This window comes from Nannospalax galili, unplaced genomic scaffold, assembly GCF_000622305.1.
Source record: "Nannospalax galili isolate Female #2095 unplaced genomic scaffold, S.galili_v1.0 scaffold1543, whole genome shotgun sequence".
Lineage (NCBI taxonomy): Eukaryota > Metazoa > Chordata > Mammalia > Rodentia > Spalacidae > Nannospalax > Nannospalax galili.
This window is the reverse complement of record NW_008349228.1, coordinates 175,815-197,320: the sequence shown is the minus strand read 5'-3', so window position 1 is coordinate 197,320 and position 21,506 is coordinate 175,815. Positions and strand designations below refer to the sequence as shown.

At 39.8% G+C, this 21,506-nt stretch overlaps 1 protein-coding gene across 4 annotated transcripts in view; it reads left to right on the top strand.

Moving 5' to 3' along the window:
* Positions 1-21,506, top strand: part of Ncoa7 (nuclear receptor coactivator 7) — a 151,220-nt gene that overhangs the window by 67,598 nt on the left and 62,116 nt on the right. For all 4 annotated transcript variants that reach the window (XM_017801498.2, XM_008846557.3, XM_017801499.2 and 1 more), the window contains exons 3-4: positions 2,018-2,238; positions 20,035-20,114. In XM_017801498.2, coding sequence (XP_017656987.1) covers positions 2,018-2,238; positions 20,035-20,114 — 301 coding nt within the window. The remainder of the gene's footprint in view (positions 1-2,017; positions 2,239-20,034; positions 20,115-21,506) is intronic.

Sequence of the window (21,506 nt, the reverse complement as noted above, 5' to 3'; positions counted from 1 at the left end):
CATAGTATCCAGGTCACTACACATTGTGCCTCATCCAATAATTTGATCTAGAAATTTTCATTTTCTTAGAGGCATTATCAGACCTAATTTTACAAAGAACCACCTACTCTTTTACCAGAAAAAGACCTTAGAATCTGATAAAAATAATGATCTCATTAAAATAATCCCGTTTTGTGGATCTCTTACTCTGGTTTGTGATTGTGTGTGTGTGTCTGTCTGTCTGTCTGTCTGTCTAACCAAGTACACATGAAAAGAGGTGGGACGTACTCATCTGCAATTTTTTCCCAAGCTGTCCCTTCTCTGAGGCCATTTGCATAAGTAAATGCAAATCTAAGAATTGAAGTGCTTAGTGTTCCGTGAGCAATAGCATATTCAAACTATCTTGTTGGAACATGGAAACTTTGTCACCAAAGTAGATCTTCCTGTGCTTAGTTCTCATGCCATTATATAATTACAACAGGGGATACTTTAGCTATTTCTGTTTATTTATGTTATATTTTGGCATATATTATTTTAAACAAGACTAATAAAATACCCTACTGGCAGCTGAGGAAGTACAGTTTTCATATTTAATATAAGAAATCTGAGGCCTAGGGAATTAGTTCCCTAGCTGTGATCTGAGCTCTCTAAGCATCAAAGCTTCAGGGAGAGCCCTTTCTTTACTGTTAAATCGATCTGTGCATTTTCACAGTGCAAAGTGGCATAATCCAAACATTTCTCTGTATTATCTAATGGCTGTGTCATTTTTCTACCCACACATTTCCTCATCGATTGCCCAACATTACATTGTCCAGATCCCCAAGAAGACAGAGGCAACAGAACTGTGTAACAGAAAGCAAAGTTGATGTTTTCTACCCAGGCAGAAGGATCCTAACCTTAAAAATATTTACATATAAACAAAGTGTACACGTATACCCGCTTCTCAAAGAGCTTAAACATTCTCAAGAAGGTTGAGTTGAGGACAGGGTAACACATCAATTAATTGCAGAGCAGTGCGTCAGTTGGGAAACGTTTTTAGTTGCTGGATTTCAGTGGGCGATGATAATCTTTATCTCAGCCTCAGGAGTAAAGAATTGAAAGTATCAAATATGTATACTAAGATATCAGTCAGTGATTATGTTAATATAATCACTAAATACTAAATTACTACATAATTACTAAATAACAATTAGTAATCTTAATAATAATTGTGTATTGTTACTAGAGAATTTTTGATATCAAGAGACTCCTGTCGTGTGCACAAAGGAAGAGTTACTCAGACCTGAACCATGTCTTGGCAAACCTTGATACTGAGCATGAAGTCATTTATAAAAGACTTATTTTCACACCTGCGTACACATCAGTTCATTGATATCACTGAAAACCACATGTACTTTCAAAGAATATGTAATGCTCCAAATGTGGCTTTATAGTAGGATCACTTTATCATGACTTAAAAATAATACTAAGCGTTTCATAACCTTTAGAAAAATATCATTTTCTTTAGGCCTAGAACATATTCCATACTTTTCTGAGATATAGTATTGTGGATACAAAATTGGAGAGACGCTGCAGGGTCTCCATGTAAGAATTTTTTTATTAGAAAAGAAAAAGAAACATCTGGGTAACTTAGTGAGGCCCTATCGCCAAACTTTTTTTTTTTTTTTTAAGTGAAAAGAGAGCTGGAGTTAAAACTCAGTGGTACAGTGCTTGCCTAGCTGAGTAAGGCCCTGGGTTCACTCCCCAGTACCCTAAAAAGGGAGTGGAGGAAAACCCAGGCTTGATGGCACATACCTGTAACCCCAGCAGTTGGGAAGTTGAAGCAGGAGGACTGTGAGTTTAAGACCAGCCTGTGTGCTGCATAGCAAGACTCCATTTTGAAAGAGAGAGGGAGATTGAGAATGAGAGAATTGGGATATTATAGTGTTTTTATATGAGATTATTCATTTTGGAACCCCACAGCATGAAATTGATAGGATAACTTCAAACAAATCACATCTCCAGTGTTTTCCCTTTTTTTTTCTTTCTTCATTCATAGACTCAAAAAGAAAAAACAAGCCAAACAAAATGCAGAGACAGCCTCAGCTCTAACCACAAGGAGTCATTCTGGGAAAGAGGATGCTAATTCAATCATTTTGGAGCAGGACAAGTCCAGCATTGCTGTGGAGGAGGAATGTAACACCGATGAAAAGAAAAAGAGAAGAAACAATCAGTTGAAGGAAATCAGGCGCACAGAACTGAAGAGATACTATAGTATTGGTGAGTATCAGTGATGGTATTGAAGTATTTTCTTTTTAAAAAATCTGTAATAGGCTGGACACGATGGTGCATGCCTAAAATCTCAGAACTCGGGAGGTAGAGGCCAGGGGTTTGGAAATTCAAGGCTACGCTGGGCTACATGAGACCCTGTCTGAAAACAACAACAAAGAATTGTAATGGTTTTAAGTTGGGTATGGCAGTACACATCTGTAATCCTAGCACTCAGAAGACTGAAGCAGGAGGACCACAAGTCTGAGACAAGCCTGAGCTCCTTAGGGAGCTCAGGCCAACCTGGATGGATATTCCAACCCTTTCTCCGAATAAAGAAACAAAAATCTCCACGCCTTCAAAACCACAATTGTAATGATTTTTTAAGAAGTATGATTTATAAACTCTCATCATAATAATAGTACCAGCTGATAGAGCAATCTACGTGCTCCAAGCTCTTGTATATATCACAGTGTAAAAGGATGACAGTGAAAGAATGTGCTCTACTGTTTGCATCGTTGTCACCCAGTTCTGTGCCTATCACATATTGTGTGCTAATAAGCATTTATATAATGAACTATTTTCCCTGTAGAAGAGCTATACTTGTTTCTTTTTTGTTCTTTGTGTGTGTGGTGTGTGTGTACATGTATGTGTGAAGATGTACTTCCCTGTGCATGCACATGTGGAGGATGGAAGTTGACTTTGATGTCTTCCTCTCTTGCTCTCTACCTTATTTACTGAGACAGTGTCTTTCATTGAAACTAAAGTTCACTGCTTCAGCTGTCTGGCCAGTGAGCCCCAGGAATCTGGCTGTCTCCGCCCCTCAATACTGAGGTTACAGGTGCATGGCTATATCTGGCTTTTTACGTGTTAGGGATCTTTATGCTTGTGCAGCAAGCACTTTACCCACTGAGCAATTTCCTGGACTCAGTTTTTTTCTTAGTGGGCATATATATGTACATAAAGGAATTGATAGTAATACTTGCACTTTTTAGAAGAGACAAGCCTAGCATGTGTCAGCTAAAAACAACAGGCAAAAACAACAAAGAGCCCTCGTTTAGAAATAAGTCCATAATGTTATTCAATTTTCGTTAGAATAACCATTGCATCTGAAATTGCATTGGGAACAGTGACATATCTAGCTGTTCTTGGCTCACCCTTTTCATACCTACTGTTCTGTCACAGGCATGTCTGGGGGGTATTTCAGAGGATGCAAAGAGAGGGTACCAAGAGGCAGAAATTCTGAATACAGGTTATGACATGCTAGAGATTGCTAGACAAAGAGAGAGAAGGTTGAGGAAGGCCTCCAAGAGCATCCTACAAATGAGACACTGAGATACAGTCTTATGAAAGAATTGGCAGCTTGCTCGGGAGGTCCTAAACTTGATCCAGATTAGGGCAGAGTTAGAGTAAGGTATATCTTGTTTCCATGTTTAATGTAGCTTCTTAACAGTGCTTGTGATGATTAGTGTCAACAGGATCTGAAATCACCTAGGAGACAAGCCTCCAAGAACACAATTTCTGCCTCTTGGTACCCTCTCTTTGCATCCTCTTTGAAATATCCTCTAGGCATGCCTGTGACAGAAGGTATGAAAAGGGTGAGCCAAGAACAGGTAGATATGTCGCTGTTCCCAGTACAGTTTCACTTTCACGAGGTATTATTTAACCTATAGACATGTCTTTGAGGGATTCTGTTGACTGCGTAAATTGATGTGAGAAGACCCATCCTAAAAGTGGGCACCACCGTTCCCTGAGTTTGGGTCCTGGAATGAATAAAAAGGAGAAAGTGAGCTGTGCACAAGCATTTGTTGCTCTTTTTTCTGACTGAGGATGCAATGTGACTATCAGCTTCAAACTCCTGCTGCCTTGGCTTCCCATCATGATGGATCATGTGATAAACTGTGAGCCAAAATAAGTCCTTTGTTCCTTAAATTGCTTTTATCAGGGTATTTTATCACAGTAACCAGAAAGTAGCTAAGACAGTGCAGATAAGGAGTCAGCCTGCAGCCAAGAGCACTGGCTTTTAGCACTACAGAGGGCTAAAATTATTCCAGCATGTAGCATGCAGCTAGCTTAGTGCTCAAGCCACCAGTATGCTTTATAACACTATACCTCTCAGCCTAGTGAGAGAGGCTCCTGGGGATTAATAATCTTCTTAAAACATAAAATGTCAGTGTTACACCTTAGTTCCAAAAAAGGAAGAGAATTGAGGAAAATTGCATTTTACATCATGTTTTATGTATGATTTCTTCCTGTGATAGAATGGCTTTTGAATAAACTGGTGCAAATGCAAATATTTTGTTGTGTTTAAGACAATAACCTTCATCTTTACCTTGCTGTGTCTACTTGACCTCACAAAATCAGCTCAGTCACTTTGTCATTTTCTTTTCCTGTCCCTGTCCTGGCTTGATTATCATCTGTATTTTCAGGGATTTATCGGATTACTTATTTGTGACTGGAGTGACTTAGACCATGTAGTGTGTGGTGTGTGTGTGTGTGTGTGTGTGTGTGTGTGTGTGTGTGTGTGTGTGTGTTAGTACGTGTGCACATGTATGCCTGTGTATGTGGAGGCCTCAGGACAACCTCAGGTGTCATTCCTCAGGTACTATCCACCTTGTTTTGTAAGGTGGAGTCTCTTACTGGCCTGTAACTCGCCTAGTAGGTTATGCTGGCAGGCCAGTGAGCCCCAAGGAGCCACATCTCTGCTTCTCAGTGCTAGTATTACAAGAATGCACCAAGCACAATGGGCTGTTTTTCATGGGTTCTGGGTATTGAATTCAGGTCTTCATGCTCACAAGGCACAAGCACTCACCAGTTTGACAGATGGTCTTTAAATGTGTATTCAATAGAAAAATGAATGTATAGATGAATGAATACTCTGGTTTTGTTTGAGTTTTGTGAGGACTCTAGAGGATATTGGTACCAGTGTAGTCACTGGACTGAAATTGCCACATAATTTTCTTTGGTAGGGTGGAAATGCCATTATAGCTTGTCATCTTGTCTCAAGAATGTCGGTGATGACCCCTGGCTTGCTGTTTTAGGGCATTTTGTCAGGAGAATCCAGTGCTGGGATCAAACCTCCAGGTGGGCCACTGAATTCCAGGGTTCCTTGGCCCTTAGCACATCTGGCTGTAGTTGGCAAACACCCATCTTGGCAGATTTGGTTGACCTCACAGTGTCTGGTGTCTTCTGGATTCCCATCTCAGGATGTGGCTCTGTACCACTAGGGGGAGCATCAGACCTCAAGTCAAGGGTCTTTCTCAGTTCAACACACTGTTAATTCAGTGACTCTAGTCTGGTTGTAGCAGAAGGAGGCATGAAAATGGGAGGCTGTTGCTTACTAAGGATTTAGACTTTGCTTTGTAATCTGTGGGCAGCATTGGGAGAGTGCCATCATTTCTGTCACAAATCTGAATTGATAAAGGCAGACTGTGCTAGTCTGAGACAGAACCTTAGGGAAAAGGACAGGCTGAGGACAAATTTTGCTCATAGAAACAGCAGGATGTGCTAATCAGTACAGTGTGTGAAGGAGAAAAAGGAATCAGTACAGTCAGCACATGACTCAGGAATGAGGAAGGAATAAGGAAATAAGGGAATGTGCCTTTGGAGATGTTTTTGAAGGACTAAGTAGATTTGTCTCTAGGGTCCTAGAAAGGCCTGTTAATTGCTGCTTACAGATGTGTGGTGAATCTATATGTGTGAAAGAAGTTATCCGGGGAACACAGGAGAGTCAAATCAAAGAGCGAGAGGTAACAAGTAATAGCATGGGTATAGACGCACAGGCTAGAAGGGCTGTAAGTGATGGTTGTTTTTTCTGGGTACAGAAATGATAAAGGAATGTGTTTCTTTTTATTTGTTGAATAGCATGTGTTATAGAACTATTTCAAACATTAACAGTCAGAAAATAACAGAACTAAATAGCTTGAGGAAGTGAAAGTGAGAGCCTTGCAAAAAGAATTATTAGGCAAATACAAAGTTCTCTGAAAGTAGTTATTTTCTGTGGTGCCCATTCCACATCTAAAATATAATCTGCATGATCTAAGGAAGAGTATTTTGACAAAATAATGTTTTTCTTTGTTGAAATAGATCTATCTGAAGCCTGGAGCAATAACACATAGCTATCTTCAGACACTTAGAAGAGCTAGCAGTTAAGATGCTGATAAAGAATGTTATGGAAGCTGGGTGTGGTGGCTCATGGCTTTAACCCCAGCACTCGGGAGGCAGAGGGAGGCAGATCTCTGTGAGTTCGAGGCCAGCCTGGTCTACATAGAGAGTGTCAGGCCAGCTGGGGCTACAGGGAGACCCTGTCTCAAAAAGATGAGAGAGAGAGAGAGAAAAGAAAAAAGAATGTTATGGAAAGATTGAGTCACCAGAATTGCCTCATTATAACAGCATGGTACAGATTCTATGAATGTTTTGTTTTGTTTTTGAGAGAATAGAAAAAGGAAGTGATTATATTAAGGCAGATGGCACCAGATAAATTGAGATCCAGCACCTAGCAGCCAGTGAACATCAGAATACTTCTGGAATAAGAGAACTCAGCCCTCCGTACTTGTTTGCATTTGCTAATATACAGGACTCCCTTTTCACATATTCTGTTTAGATAAGCTCTTAAGGAATTATCTGGCAGTTCTCTGTGTTACTATACTTTAAAAATTAGCTATTAAGTTTAAAAAAAATTAAGACAGGGTCTTACTGTGTAGCATTGACTGCCCTGGAACTCACTATATGGACCAGGCTAGTCTCAAGCTAGCAGAGATTTACCTTACTCTGCCTCTCAAGTGCTATGATTAAAGGCATGCACCCCAACGCCCAACTAAATTAAATTTTATACAAGTACACTAAGAGTATTTCTAAATGTATCAAAAGATGATTGATCTACTTCAGTATCAGAATGCACTATTCATTAATCTTCTTTCATGTTAGACTAGTGCACATCTTTCCTTCTAAGAGCATGCAGGTAGAATAGAGCTATTAGAAATTCAGAGATTTTTGGTATTGGGCAGTTTTTCATTAGAAATATGCCTGTGCAGGTGATAAGAGTGAGAAGAGATAGAGGAATGTTATACAGAGAGGAAATAAACCAAATTGGATTAAAATAATGTAGCATTTTGATATAAAGCATTAATGTGGCCGGACATGGTGGCACACACCTTTAATCCCAGCACTCGGGAGGCAGAGGCAGGTGAATCTCTGTAAGTTCGAGGACAGCCTGGTCTACATAGTGAATCCAGGACAGCTGGGGTCTCAAAAAAAAAAAAAGCATTAATGCCAAGGATCCTGGATAACAAAGAAGAAACTTTATTTGGACTATTTGCTTGTTATAATAAACATGGAACTTACATAAGAGTCTGGTGTTTTGTGTTGTTTATTATAATAAATATAGGATTTATTTGTTTTGTGATTGCCAAAGTCAAAAATTTGTTTCAAGAAAATCTTTGCTCTATGAACAGTGAATGTATCTCTCCTCTCCACCCCCATCTTTTACTGCCCCCTCTCTCCTTTCTTCCTCCCCTCCTTCCCTCTTCCTTCTCTCTGTCTCCCTCTCACTCTTTTATTGTTTTCTTTTTGTTTTCTCTGAGACAGGGTCTTACTGTATAGCCCAGGTTGGCCTCAGGCTCATGACCCTCAGTCTCTTGGTGCTGGGATTACAAGTATAGATCACAATATCAACTAGATTTAGCTCTCTTTTTTGTTGTTTTTTAAATTTTTATTAAGCTTTTGTACATTTCATGCAACAGCTCTTAATCAAATTTTAGACCTCTCCCCTACTCCCCCACCAGACCTTATGTATTTTAGCCATACATGTTAAGTTCTATCCAGTCAAGCAAGCATATGTACAAACATGAAATTCTCTACTTTTCCCACACTATAGGTTTTTGTTTTTCATGAAAACATGAAAGTAACCAACTGCTAGGTTATTTCCCACAACAGCAACCTCAACATCTTCCCGTACACAGATCACTTGTTCAAAGGGGTTTTGTTTTTTTTTAAACCACACATCTGGGGTGTCATATCTGTCGCTTGCTTTTTGTTTCGCCTCACAGGTTAAGAAGGCCAAGGTTACATAATTTTGAGAAATTCATTTCCAAATATGCATAGGCCATGCCTCTATGTATAATAGTGTTGCTCTTCTATTCAAAAGTGGTGATCATTCTTGTGCTTTAGATTTTAGGAATGAAAGTGTGCACAGTTAAAAGAGACTTTAATTGGGCTGGAGAGATGGCTCAGCAGAGGACCCGGATTTGGTTCCCAGCACCCACATGGTGGTGACAGCTGTCTGTAACTCCAGTTTCTAGGGGATCTGACGCCCTCTTCAGACCTCCTTGGGCATTGCATGACACGGATGCACTTGCATGCATACAGGCAATATACTCATACACATAAAATAAAAATAATAAATAAAATATTTTTTTAAAACAGACTTTCATGTAAAAAGAGAATGCTGGGCATGGTGGGCACGCCTTTAATCCAGCATTCCGGGGGTAGAGGCAGGCAGATCTGTATGAGATTAAGGCCAGCCTGGTCTACATAGTGAGTTCCAGGTGGGCTGGGGCTAGGGAGACCCTGTCCAAAAAAAGGACGTCAAGGGATTGAGAATATATCTCAGTAGTAGAGTACATGTGTAGCATGTGTGAGACTCTGAGTTCAGTTTCCAGTACAAAAAAGAAAAACTAATTAGTATTTTTTAAATCAAGCAGGACCAGACTGAAGAGATTTAGATAGAATATAAATCAAAATTATTAGGCATAAACTAGGCCTATGCTGTTTTGGACCATCAAGAAAGTCAAACCAAATGTTTTCTTACCATGGATACTTTGATTAACACAGCAAGCTGATGGTGCCTCAGAGTGCACAGTAATATAGCTATGCAGCTAAGGAGAAAAGTGACAAGAAAAGGTGGCAGATGTGGGAGTCATGGAGGGAGGGTCTAAGAATAAAGCAGGTTCTTGGTTTAAAGACCAAAACCATGGAAACCGAATCAGTAATCAAAGCTAGTGCTGTGAGACAGAAGAACGTAGCCAGGAGCAGAAACACACCTGAATATAGAAATCAAAAGAGCTCACCATGTGGCGGGCAGGATGAAGGGAAGACCCAGCACTTAGGGAAACCGTCATATGTATTTATGGCTCATGGATTAAAGGCATAAAAATATTTTTAAATGAAAAAAATATTTTTTAAAATTTTGCTGCAGAGAAGGGAGCTTGGCACAGATTTCTCCGTCATGTATGCCAGCACAACTAAAGGGTTAAAGTTATTTTTCAGGTTCAAAGACAAGACATTCTCAGGTACATCAAGTGTCATCAAGCCTTTTATGTCATATATTTCAAACACAATTACTGAAAGGGAGATGTTCTTATCTGATGTACACCAAAATCAGGACCTTCAGATTTTTTTTTTTAAATTCATGAAGAAATTGGCAGTGAGTATTGCAAATTAAACCTAAAAAAACTATGGTTATTAGTGGGAATATAAAATACAGCCCACTCCCCCCGATCTGTGATCTGTCACCTCCTGGTTATGAAGTAATTAACCATCTATATAATTTTCAGATTAACTAATATTGAATAGAATAGAAAAAAACTGAGAATCCTGCATGGGAGGAAATCCCAGCCTCACATGTTGCGTGCTGTCCCCCTCATGGCATTCCTTTTTCATGATCTGAAGAACCCAATTTCATGTTTCTCTATTCCAAGCAGTTTTCAAAGAAACCCACAGAAGAGAGAGAAATTTGTGTTTCTCATGACTTGGCTCTTCTGATGCCTCCAGTTAGGGTTGGGCTGTGTTTGTGCTCCTGTAAAGTGGTGTTGCCTGTTTGTGGTCTCATGTTCTGCTTTCAGCATCATGACTACTATTTAAATTTCTATCCACCTTATTTTTAAAAGCTACTCTACTTTAAAAAAAATCTAAATATCAACAATGTGGGAAGCCTTGTTCTATAGAAAAATTGTTCAGAGGGAAGTGAGTTAGAAACTCCAGTGGTTAGGGAATATGTTTGTCTACAAGTCTGTAGCAGTGAAGCAAAAAGCCCCTGAGCAGACCTGTCTGTCACTACACTGGCTTCATCTCAAGGAGAACCTCCCTCCCTGTCCTCTAGCAGTCCCCATATTTCCACTAGTACAGCATGCTGTAGCCTCTTCTTGTAATTGTGGAAATAAACAAATGTAGGTACTGAACCAAGAAGCCACATGTTAAAAACCCTGTTCTCCTACATCTGCTCTTGAGTTCAAAGATTAGACATATCCTAGTCATAGCAGTCTGCATGACCCAGTATCATTCCCTAGGTCATGTGTTGTGTTATGCCACACTTAAACAATGGAAAGTCTCATAACTAGAGAAATACCTGTGTGTATTGGACAACAGCTTATGATCAGTGACAGTGTGAGCTTTGAATAATCAAGTTAGAAATGAGTTGGGTAGGACATGGGAATATATTCTGTCCCAGAGACTGAGTGACAAATAAACAACAGAACTTTCTCTGAGTTCTGGAGGCTGGAAAGTCCTTGGCGATCGAGGTACTGGAAAATTCAGAGCTAGTGTAGGACTCATTCCTCATAACCCACCATTGTAACCTCTTAGGGGGCAGAGGAAGGGGACTCTTTCAGGGCTCTTTTTGAGTGGCACTGTCTCATACACGAGGCTATGTCTGGATGACCTGCTCCCCTACTAGTTTCTGTCTCCTAGTGCCATGATCTTGTGGGTGAGAATTTCTATCATATGAATTCTAGGGTACATAAAGCTCAAAACCACAGTGTACACACAGATGGTAGAAAGTATTCTGGTTAAATCTTTGTGGTGAAAGTTTGGCCATTTTTATTATGAGCCTTGATTTTTTGCATACCCTTTGACCCAACAGTTCTTTCTGCTAAAGTTCACACTGAGGCAATAATCATGAACATATTAAAGATTTAATTGTGGTAACTATCATTGCATTATTTAAAATTAATTACTAGGTAGATACCATTTTTAAATGATGCAGGTAAACAGTTAATGACATGTAAATTTCACAGAATATTATCATCAGAAACAGAAAGTAGTTCTAAATTGTGATTCTGTTTTTATTAAAAAGATAATTCACTTGCATACACATAAAAATTTGGGATGAACAGGAGCTTGAGTTAGGTGCACCAGAATGTAAGCATTGGCCTTTTCTAAATGGAAGTCAAACGGATGAATTGTATTACTGTATTTGATCATCTGTTTTTGAAAATATTTTATTTTATATTATCTGTATGCGTGTATTGCCTGCATGTATGTAAGTGCATCTGTGTCATGCAGTGCTCACGGAGATCAGAAGTGAGTATCGGAGCCCCTGGAACTGGAGTTACAGATGGTTGCTAACCATGTGGCTTCTTGGGATCAAACCCAGATCCTCTGCAAGAGTAGTCAGTGCTTTTAACTACCAAGCTACCTCTCCAGGCCCTGTTTGTTTGTTTTTAATGAGTGCTATGGTCTGAATTTGTATTCTCACAAATTCATATGTGAAATCTGCATTCCCTTGGGCCAGTGAGAAGGCTCAGAATGTAAAGGTGCTTGCTGCCAAGACGGATGACCTGAGTTGGATACCCAAAACCCACATGGTAGAAGAAAAGAGCCAACTAGTTCAGATTGTCCTCTGACTTCCACATGTACCCCCTCCACACACACAAATTAAATGAAGAAATTAATATTTTTAACTTTATTTATTATTTTTATTTTATGTGTATGCATGTATTGCCTGCATGTAGGTAAGTGCACCCGTGTCGTGCAATGCTGCAATGGTCAGAAGAGGTTGTCGGATCCCCTGGGACTGGAGTTACAGACAGTTGTTAGCTGCCATGTGGGTGCTGGGATTCGAACCCAGGTCTTCTGCAAGAACAGCCAGTGTTCTTAACCTCTGAGCCATCTCTCCAGCCCAGAAATGTAATTTTTTTTTAAAGTATAAAAATCAGAAATCTGCATTGCCAAGGCAGAGGGGTATTGGCAGGTCTGGTCTTTTGGGAGGTCTCTAGACCATGATGGTGGAGATCTCATGACTCATCGCCCCTTCTATCACATGCTACATGGGGACACAGTACACATGCACCATTTGAACACTGGGTGAGGGTACTTACCAGACTGAATTTGCCAGGGCTTTTTGATCTTAGATTGCCCATCCTTAGAGTTATGGGAACTAGATCTCTATTGTTTATTAGATGCCAATTTGTGGAAATTTTTTTGTAGCAGCTCAAATAACTACAACAATGGTTCTATATAATTTTGATTCATGTGGGACTGGGGCTTTATTTTTCCCGTATTTTCTTCTAAAATTTAATTTTTCCAGTTATATCCATGATGCATTTATTATGCAAATTTTAAAAGAACTTTTGGAAGCTGAGAAACAGAGTAGGAAAAAGAGAAGGAGCAATAACTTTGGAGAAGGGCAGAAGAAACATCTTTGGGATGAACGTCTGCTGTGGGCTAGCTGCTTTATTCACTCATTGAGTTCGTGATACGCTACAGGAAGTAGCAGCCTATTTTACAAAGTTGAACACTGAAATGCTGAGGAATTCACCAAAGCATCTGCAGGTCAGCATTCAGCAGGGACTGGTGTCCAGCCCTCTGGCACCAAAGCCAGCATGACACCAAGACACAATTCCCACTCCCCCCAAGTCAACTCTGGAAGAAATACAGGACAAATCTGGAATAAAACTTTAATGTCTTCACCAGTTTCCTAAGAACATCATTATTTCTTAGTGCAGAAGGAAAAAAGAGTGACTGCAAGTGAAGGTTCCTTTCCCCCTAGGCTGCCATTTGAATGATGATAAAGTTGAAACTTAACTGTTTGTGTGAATTTACTGTTACCACTGAGATTCTGGTACTGATAGACCTGGTCCCATGTGTGGGTGTGCTCAAAATACCCATCCTGTTTATGAATAATATAAATGCAAGTATAACATATAATATAAATGCTGACCAAAACAATTGGGATCATCTGTCTTCATATACAGAATTGTTGAACAGTCACCTGGGTTAATGCATTCATTCCTCAGGCAAGGAGGATGTTCTCCATACAGCACTGCAGGGCTGTGTGAGGTAGAACAGTCCCTAAGATAGACAGCTTCCCTACCCTTGAGACAGTTCTAGATTTTAGTTCAATATGACTCATTTTAGTTAAATACTAACAATATTAAATAATATCAGCTACTAACTAATCATGCGTGTGAATGCACCCATGTCATGCAATGCCTGCAGAGGCCAGAAGAGGGTATAGAATCCCTTGGAACTGGAGTTACAGATGGTTGTTAGCTGCCACATGGGTGCTGGGAACCAAACTTGGGTCCTCTGCAAGAGCAGCCAGTGTCCAGCTCAAGAGTAGTTTCAATATTTATGTGTGTATGTATGTATGTATGAGAAAGAGAATGTATATGTACATTTGTTTGTATTTGTCAAGGCCAAAAGAGGGCATTGAATCCCCTGGAGTTGGAATTACAGGCTGTTGTGATTCACCCAATGTGGGTACTGGGTACCAAACTCAGGTCCTCTGCAAGAGCAGCAAGTACCCTTAACCACCAAGCCATCATTCCAAACCTTTTCTGAATTTACAAACCTTATCTATCACTTAGCCTAGGGAATCCATGATAAACTATATATAAACCTTGAAAGTAGGGATTCTTGTGTTGATGTTGGCTGGTGTTTTACATTTTGTTTTGTTTTATTGCAGTGCTGGGGACCAAACCCAAGACCTTATACATGCTAGGCAAGTGCTATACCTCTGAGCTTCATTACTGGCCTATCAGTTTCTTTTTCTTATGTGCTTTTGGTTTGTCATATGAAGTCTTATCTCAGTTTACAGGGAGGTCCACCTTAGAAAGACTTAATTTTCCAAGAGATCATTGCTAAGCACATAGCTTCCTAGAGTGCAAGCCAGTGCTTTTTGCCTCACAATGCGGTGAACGTGAACGCCAGGCTGTGGCCAGGATTCTCTTTTTATCTTCGGGGTTTTCAAACTGTCCTTTTGCCTCTCATGTTTCTAAGTTTATCTCCACTCTGGTTTTTTCCTTATGACTAAATATTTATGATTCGACTTCCTTGTGTGATAGTTTAGTGTAATGGGAGATTCCATGTCCAGACGCCTTCCAGATGTTGCTGGAGTTGCTCTCAGGAACCTGTCCTTACAGTCCAGTGGGAGATACTGGAATGTAGTAGAGCTTGTACAGTGCCAGTGGAATCCCTAGATGCTCCTGTTGACTCTTCCATAAAGCTGGGGCAGAGGCCACACCTGGGAACTAAGGTTCAGTGTGACTTTAAGAAATTAGACAACTACTTCAGACCTAGAAGTGTGTGTGACACTATTCCTGGAGAGACACGGACAAGCTTCTGCTCATCCTATACAGGGAAGCAATGACAGACCAAAGCACTGATAGGGTCAGAGTCCAACTTGGCAAGCCAGTGAGTTTGTTGGAGTTACCTTCAGGAGTATGGATGAGGGGTTACTACAGGAGCATGGGTGACTCACAGGCAGCTGCATCCCCAAAAGCTCACCCCAGAATGAAACATGGAGCCCCAGAGATCTCTGCATAACTTGCAGGCAGCTCAACAGATCTGAGTGTCTCCCTGCTCAGCAGTCCTTACTGCTTTTCTAACCTTGGGGGCAGTTCAGGAAGTTCATTCTCTCTTTAGTTTTCTAACAGTTACAATTTTGTTGCTGCTGTTATGTTTTGGGGTTTTTTTTTTAATGCAGTCTGATTATATGGGCTTTTTTCTTTTAAATGATTTATAATCTATCATTTCAACACTACATCATCCTGCACTTTTAGAATGAAACATTTTTGCTGATGCCTTGTAACTCTTTATACTCAGCTGTTTACCTATCCCAACTGCATCGATCTGACCTCCTACTGTGGCACCTCCACTTCCAGCCTCAGGCCTCCTCACAGCCTCTTATACCTACTAGATTCTAACCCCCTAATTTCAAGGAATTGAGACACACAATGTAAATGTACCTATAGGCAGAGGAGAAAGCTAGTCCTGTATTCCTCAGAAACAATCCTGAACAAAGGAACTGAATTTTCACTCTTATCTGTCTGATCTGTGAAATTGAAATGAAATGAAATGAAATGAAAAGAAAATGGGCTACATGAGACCCTGCTTCAAAAAAAAGTACATTTGGACTGGAGATGTAGTTCAGTTGCCGTAGAATGCTTGCCTAGCACACAAGGAGCCCTGGGCTCAATCCTTAGCAATGCATGAACTGGATGTGGTAGTGGTGCACACATGTAATCCCAGCACTGGGAGGTGGAGACAGAGGAGAAGTTTTGTGTCCAGGGTAGCCTGGGCTTATGGAAAACATTAGACTGTCAAAAAATTAATTAATTAATTAAATGAAAAGGGTCAGATTACCTGAATGAGATTCCAAAGGTTGATGAAACAATAACCTGAGCACCTCCTCCCTCTGAGAGGGAATCAGAAAGGCAGTGCAGACGTTGTGTCTCTGGATCTTTCGAAGAAAGAGGAGCCTTGGCTTATGACAGGCATGTCCCCACACTGGTGGGGAGGGGGATTGGTACATTCAGCTATGATAATCTGATGGCATTAACCACAAAATCATGTCATGTGCCATTTCTTTTATGTCATTAAACATCTGATTATAATTTCACTTTGGGAGCAAAATGAGTTCAACTGGTGACCATAACACATTTTTATGACTGTGTGACAGGAGGCAAGTTACCTGAAATCTGTTTTTGTTGTTGTTTTGAGACAGGCTCTCCCTATGTAGCTCTGGTTGGCCTTGAACTCACAGAGATACACTTGTCTCTTCCTCCCAAGTGCTGCAATTGAAGGCATGTGCCACCACACATGGCTGAAATCTATATGTATCAAGTCCCTCGTCTATAAAATAATTATTTGCTATTGATAATATTGCTGAGAAACTAGAGGATGTGTGTGAATGCAGTGTGAATCTCAGAGCCTGGCAGAGAATAAGTACTGACCATCTGTTATGATCATTAGTCATTGGGTAGCATGTACATTCTTGGTGATAATCATAGGTCCTCACCTTAAACACTGGAATTGCATCTCTGTTCTGAAGCACAGGAAAACTGTCCTTTCCTGTATCTGCATATGCTGCTTCCTAGCTATCTCCAGGACCAGAAACCTTCATTACCTGTGGACTGTGTGCTGTGGAGCCTGTCCTGTTAAATACATAGGAGTTCATTCACTGAGACACAGCATCCTTACAGCTAACTGTAATAACAATTTAGGAAGTAAAGTAAAAACTTACATTGTGTTACAATGACATGAAACAATTATGATTCTTAAAATCAGTCAATTACTTTCCATTTTCTCTATTTGGCTAACTGTAGAACATAGTGTTTGGTTTGTGGCTTTGACAGGAGAATTTGATTTGCCTAGTGTGATGCTATTGCAAGGAAAAGTGTTTCTCACAATCTAACACATCGGGGTTGTTGATCTGTACCAGGAAGTCCATTCTACCTTATGTATTGGATGTCATGTTCCCGCCCAAGATATTCTAAGATTGGGTACACCTTAGACTTTACCTCAAGGATTTCAAATTTGTAGATTCTGGAAGGAAGGTGTGTGTGTGTGTGTGTGTGTGTGTGTGTGTGTGTGCGTGCGCGCGTGCTTAAGTGTGAACTCAGAGGCCAAAAATCAATGTTAGGTGTTTTCCTCAGTCACTCACCACTTTTTTTTTCTGAAATGGTATAGTTCAGATGGACCCGGAACTCCTGCCTCCACCTCTTCAGCATATTCTACTGATATGGACCACAATCGGCTCCACCTTATTTGTTTTGAGACAGAATTTCTCACTGAGCCTGGAGATTGCTCATTCAACTAGACTAGTTGGTCAGCAAACTCTAGAAATCTGCCTGTTTCCTCCTCTCCTCCCATGCTGAGGTTACAGACAATATCCCGGCTTTTTATACTGGTGCTGGAGATCTGAACGCAGGTCCTCATGCTCTCACAGCAAGCACTTTACTGACTGAGCCATCTCCCCAGCCCATTTGTTTTAGTAGTATTACGTTTGGCATTTTGAAAACCTTTCCACCTATGACACTGGAGGGTAAATAACTTAATTTTTTCACAAATTCGAGTGTACATATTAAGTTTATCCTGAAGGCTTAACTAGCACACATTTTCTTTTGCAGTCTGGCAGTCAGTAGCTGCTTACAAGTTAGTGGAAATCAGAGAGAACCACATGCAGCTTGTGGAAGGGCATGGCAGGAAGCTGCTACAGGTGGGAAGGAGGAAGCATATCTTGGGATGTAGAATTTGGAAGCATTTACATATGGATTTCAAAGGCCTGTTCTGAAAGCTGGATTGAAGGCGAGCATGGTTTCTGGTGCCCATGAGGAGTGTGCCACAAAGGAAGCAGAGATGAAATGCTAAAAGGGCAAACAGGAATGAGGATGTGATTCAGTTAGTTGGTAGGGTGCTTGCTTTGCATACATGAGACCCTAGGTACTATTCCTAGCACCACATAAAATCAAGTGTTGTGGTATATACCTGTGATCCCAGCACCCCAAGTGGAAACAGGAGGACCAGGGGGAGGAGGCAGGAAGATTGGAAGTTCACCTTAGGTACTTAGTAAGTTTGAGGCCAGCCTGGGCTACGTGCTCGGTGAGACTGTGTCCAAAAAGAAAAAAAAAAAAAAGAATCCCATAAGATATCCTCTGCTGATTTCCACATGAGCACTACCATACCCACACACAATTTTAAAAGTGTGAACAACATATAACTCTTATGCCGAAAGGAACTTTTAGAAGAATGTTTCTGGGGATGGTAGCCTGGGGTATCCATCTTCCATGGAAAGAAGCAAAAACCACCAATTTCAGTTTTTCTGATTCTTTAGCTAGAATTAAGAAACAGGAAGAGTGCTGTTAATATTTCATTGCTTACCTTTGGGGAACTGGGTGACCCAGTTTTGACATTTTTGTCAGACTTACAAAATATTGTGATTGAATTTATTTGAACATAGGATGTCCTTATCCGGAGTCATTAGCTCTACTCTCTCAGGTAACAGATGTGGCACCTGAAGGTGATTAGAATGGATGATTATGACAGCATCTTCATTTTTCTCCTGTCGGTTTTTTCATTTTAAATAATATAAAAGAAATATGGAAAAGTCAGATGATGCCTATTTTCATGTTTTGTTACCTTTCTACTCTCAAGTGTCCCATGTCTGTTATAAAGCTGGTATGTATGTCAGTCATTTCTGTGGGTGTGAATGCATGTCTCTAGGACCTCAGATGTAAAGAGCTGAGTGAATCCAATATGTCAGACCATAGTATGTTATGATTGGTCAGAGCTGGGCTACTTGATATTTATTTACTTATTTCCTTTTGTCTTTTTTCTCCTTTCCCATTTATCTCCCCCATGCCACATCTCTCTAGCATATTCAATGTAATAGGGTTTTGTTTTATGTGCTCTTGAAAATGTTTATGCCTGCTTTGTGTTTCTCTGTTTAGACCTACATGAATGCCTCAGCTCTGTCTAGCCTGTTCTGTTTCTCATGACGTAGACTTGTTATTGTACATCTGGCTTATTATTTCTAATTACTGCCTGGAATCCCAGAGCATAGCTACCATGTGTTACTTTTCTTCCAGCTCCCCACTGCCACAGAGGACATAGAGATGAGTGGCCTTAGGCAGGTTATTGTGCTATATATAAAGTTCATACCTCCTGGGAGGGCATGTGTGTCTTTGAGTTATATTGCTCACAGATAGACAAGATGCAGTAACTGAATCTGTGTACATCTCTGGTAGGAGTTCATGCTTCCACCAAGATTAGATATCCAGCTTTCCAATTCCGACAGATAGGTGTGAAGTGATGTCTAGTTCTGACATGCATTTATTTCCACCCATGAGAGTTGGAGCATCTCTACCTTGTTAATTCAATTTTTATGTTCTTTTACCACTCAAATATTTTATCCATTGGAATATATCTCCATGGTTTTTGATATTTGATTAATATATTAGCAGTACATGTAAGCATAACAATTAGGTTGGACCATATGAAGCTATAAAATATCCAGTCTATAAAACATCAAAATAGGCTGGGAATATAGTTCAGTTGGTAAAGTGCTTGCCTAGCATGCTCAAAGCCCTGGGTTTGATCTTTAGCACTTCATAAACCAGATCTGGTGTTGCACACCTGTAATCTCAGCACTCAAGAGGTCGAGGCAGAAGGACCAGAAATTCAAGATTGTCCTTGCCTACATAGAGAGCTTGAAGCCAGCCTGTGATATATAAGACCTATCCCAAAATAAACAAATTAAACTAAAAAGAAAACAACAAAATCTACAATCCACCCTAATATGTTGGAATTATGTTTTTTTCTGCTTTTATATTGTAAGTAATATTTTAAGAAATATATGCTTAATGTTTCTTTTTGAATTCATCCTTATAAGTTATTAAAAGATTACTAAATCAGAGAATCAACAGTTTATAGCTATTGCTACATGTTGCCAAACCACTTTCTAGAAGGGCTAATTTACATTATGCATTATGTATTTAGAGATTATACCGGTTTGCTGCAATTTGATTTTCATTACATATTTCCATTTAAACTATTATTTTAGTAACTGGAGAACATTACCTTGTTGCTTTTATTTGTATTATTTAATTGCAGTCAGTATTAATCATTCATTCTGATGATCACAGATGAATAGTATATTTTATGTGTGGTTTATTTCTACCCTTAGCCCATTTTCCTATTAGTATTATTTCTTACAGTCAATTGGATATTGAATTTTCATGTAATGTAGATTTATTCTGTCTTGAATTCTTGAAAATGAAGTTTTCCATTGACATGTGATTTATTCTTCAGATGACAATCAAAACAAAACTCATGATAAAAAAGAGAAGAAGATGGTTGTTCAGAAGCCCCATGGTACCATGGAGTACACTGTAAGTATATCAGGTGCTTTGAATGCTTGTTACCACTGCATTGTGTAAGCATACTGCTTCTCCCTGACTTCTCTTTTACCTTAGCTGCATTCTTCTTTTTGCACTTGATAATGAGGTTTCTCGGGACCTGTTATAGTTTGTTTCTTTTCCGCCATGCTTTCTCCCTGAACAAACTTGTGCAAACAAAACACTGAAAGATCAATGTACACATGTCCTGGCTACCATATCTGTCACCCCAGTGATCACCAGCATTGCTTAGGCTCCTATTCAATACCTGACAGGTATAAGGGGACAATGCCATATACATCCCTTATATTGCTTACAATGCCATATACATCCCACCAGAAGCAGATTCAAAGAAAAGACTGTTCTCAATAGAGGAGGACCATTTTCAGTTAAGGGTGCAGTAGTGACTGTGCTCCTGCGCCTAAACCTTCAAACTGATGGTTTGAATTATCTCCAAACTACTATGATTACCAACTGTGGGTCTCTATCCCAGACACCTTCTCTTAGGTTCAAAGCCATCTTAGTCAGTTGGCTGCTCAGCATAGCCTCCAAGTCCTTTTGCTTGATCCTTTTTTAAGAAGCAATGGTGCTATCATCCAAGTATTTGTACAAGCCAGACCTTCATGTTTGAATCATCTTCTCTTTACTCTCTATGTTTATTCCCAACTCTCCTCACCATCCAGCAGCTCTAGGTCATATTCTATTCTCTTGTTCATCATTAAATCATTTTAACTTTGTTCACTAGTGTGATTGTTATTTTAATGTCTATCTTATGCCTTAATACTGTTATTCATGGGGAGAAACTAGAGCTTTTTGGGTTGTATTCTTGGCTTCTTTCAGGGTATGTGCTTCCATATCCTTGAATCTATAGATGGATAATGAATAATGCTGTGCAAGTGTCCCTTCTGAACCTGCGCTTACCTCTCTCACTGTCCCATGAGCTCCTAGAACCAGGAACTCTATCCTGTGTGTCCTAGACTTGACATTATATGAGTACACAGTGGTAGGTCTATATAAATTTACTGTGAAATAGCACTGTTGTTTCCTTTGACTTTTAAGAAGAAATTAAATATTGTTGCCATTGCCTGATTTTGTTTTTCTGATATATCCTTATCTTAGATTTGCTTTGCAAAGCCATACATCCAGTGAGTAGCAGCTCTTGAAGTCAAAACTAGTAATTGGGATGTAGTATCTGGATTTTCAACTTATATCTTATATTGACTCTAATTCCTGAAAATCCCTGGGTTTCAGTATATTATATAATAGTAAAATAATAAAAGTTTTACCAAAGGAAAATTAGAAATCTTTTAGTGGACAGTAAAAATTGAAGATAGAATAGCTCAGAAATGAACTACAGCTAAGATGGTTTTCTGCGCGTTTCTTAAG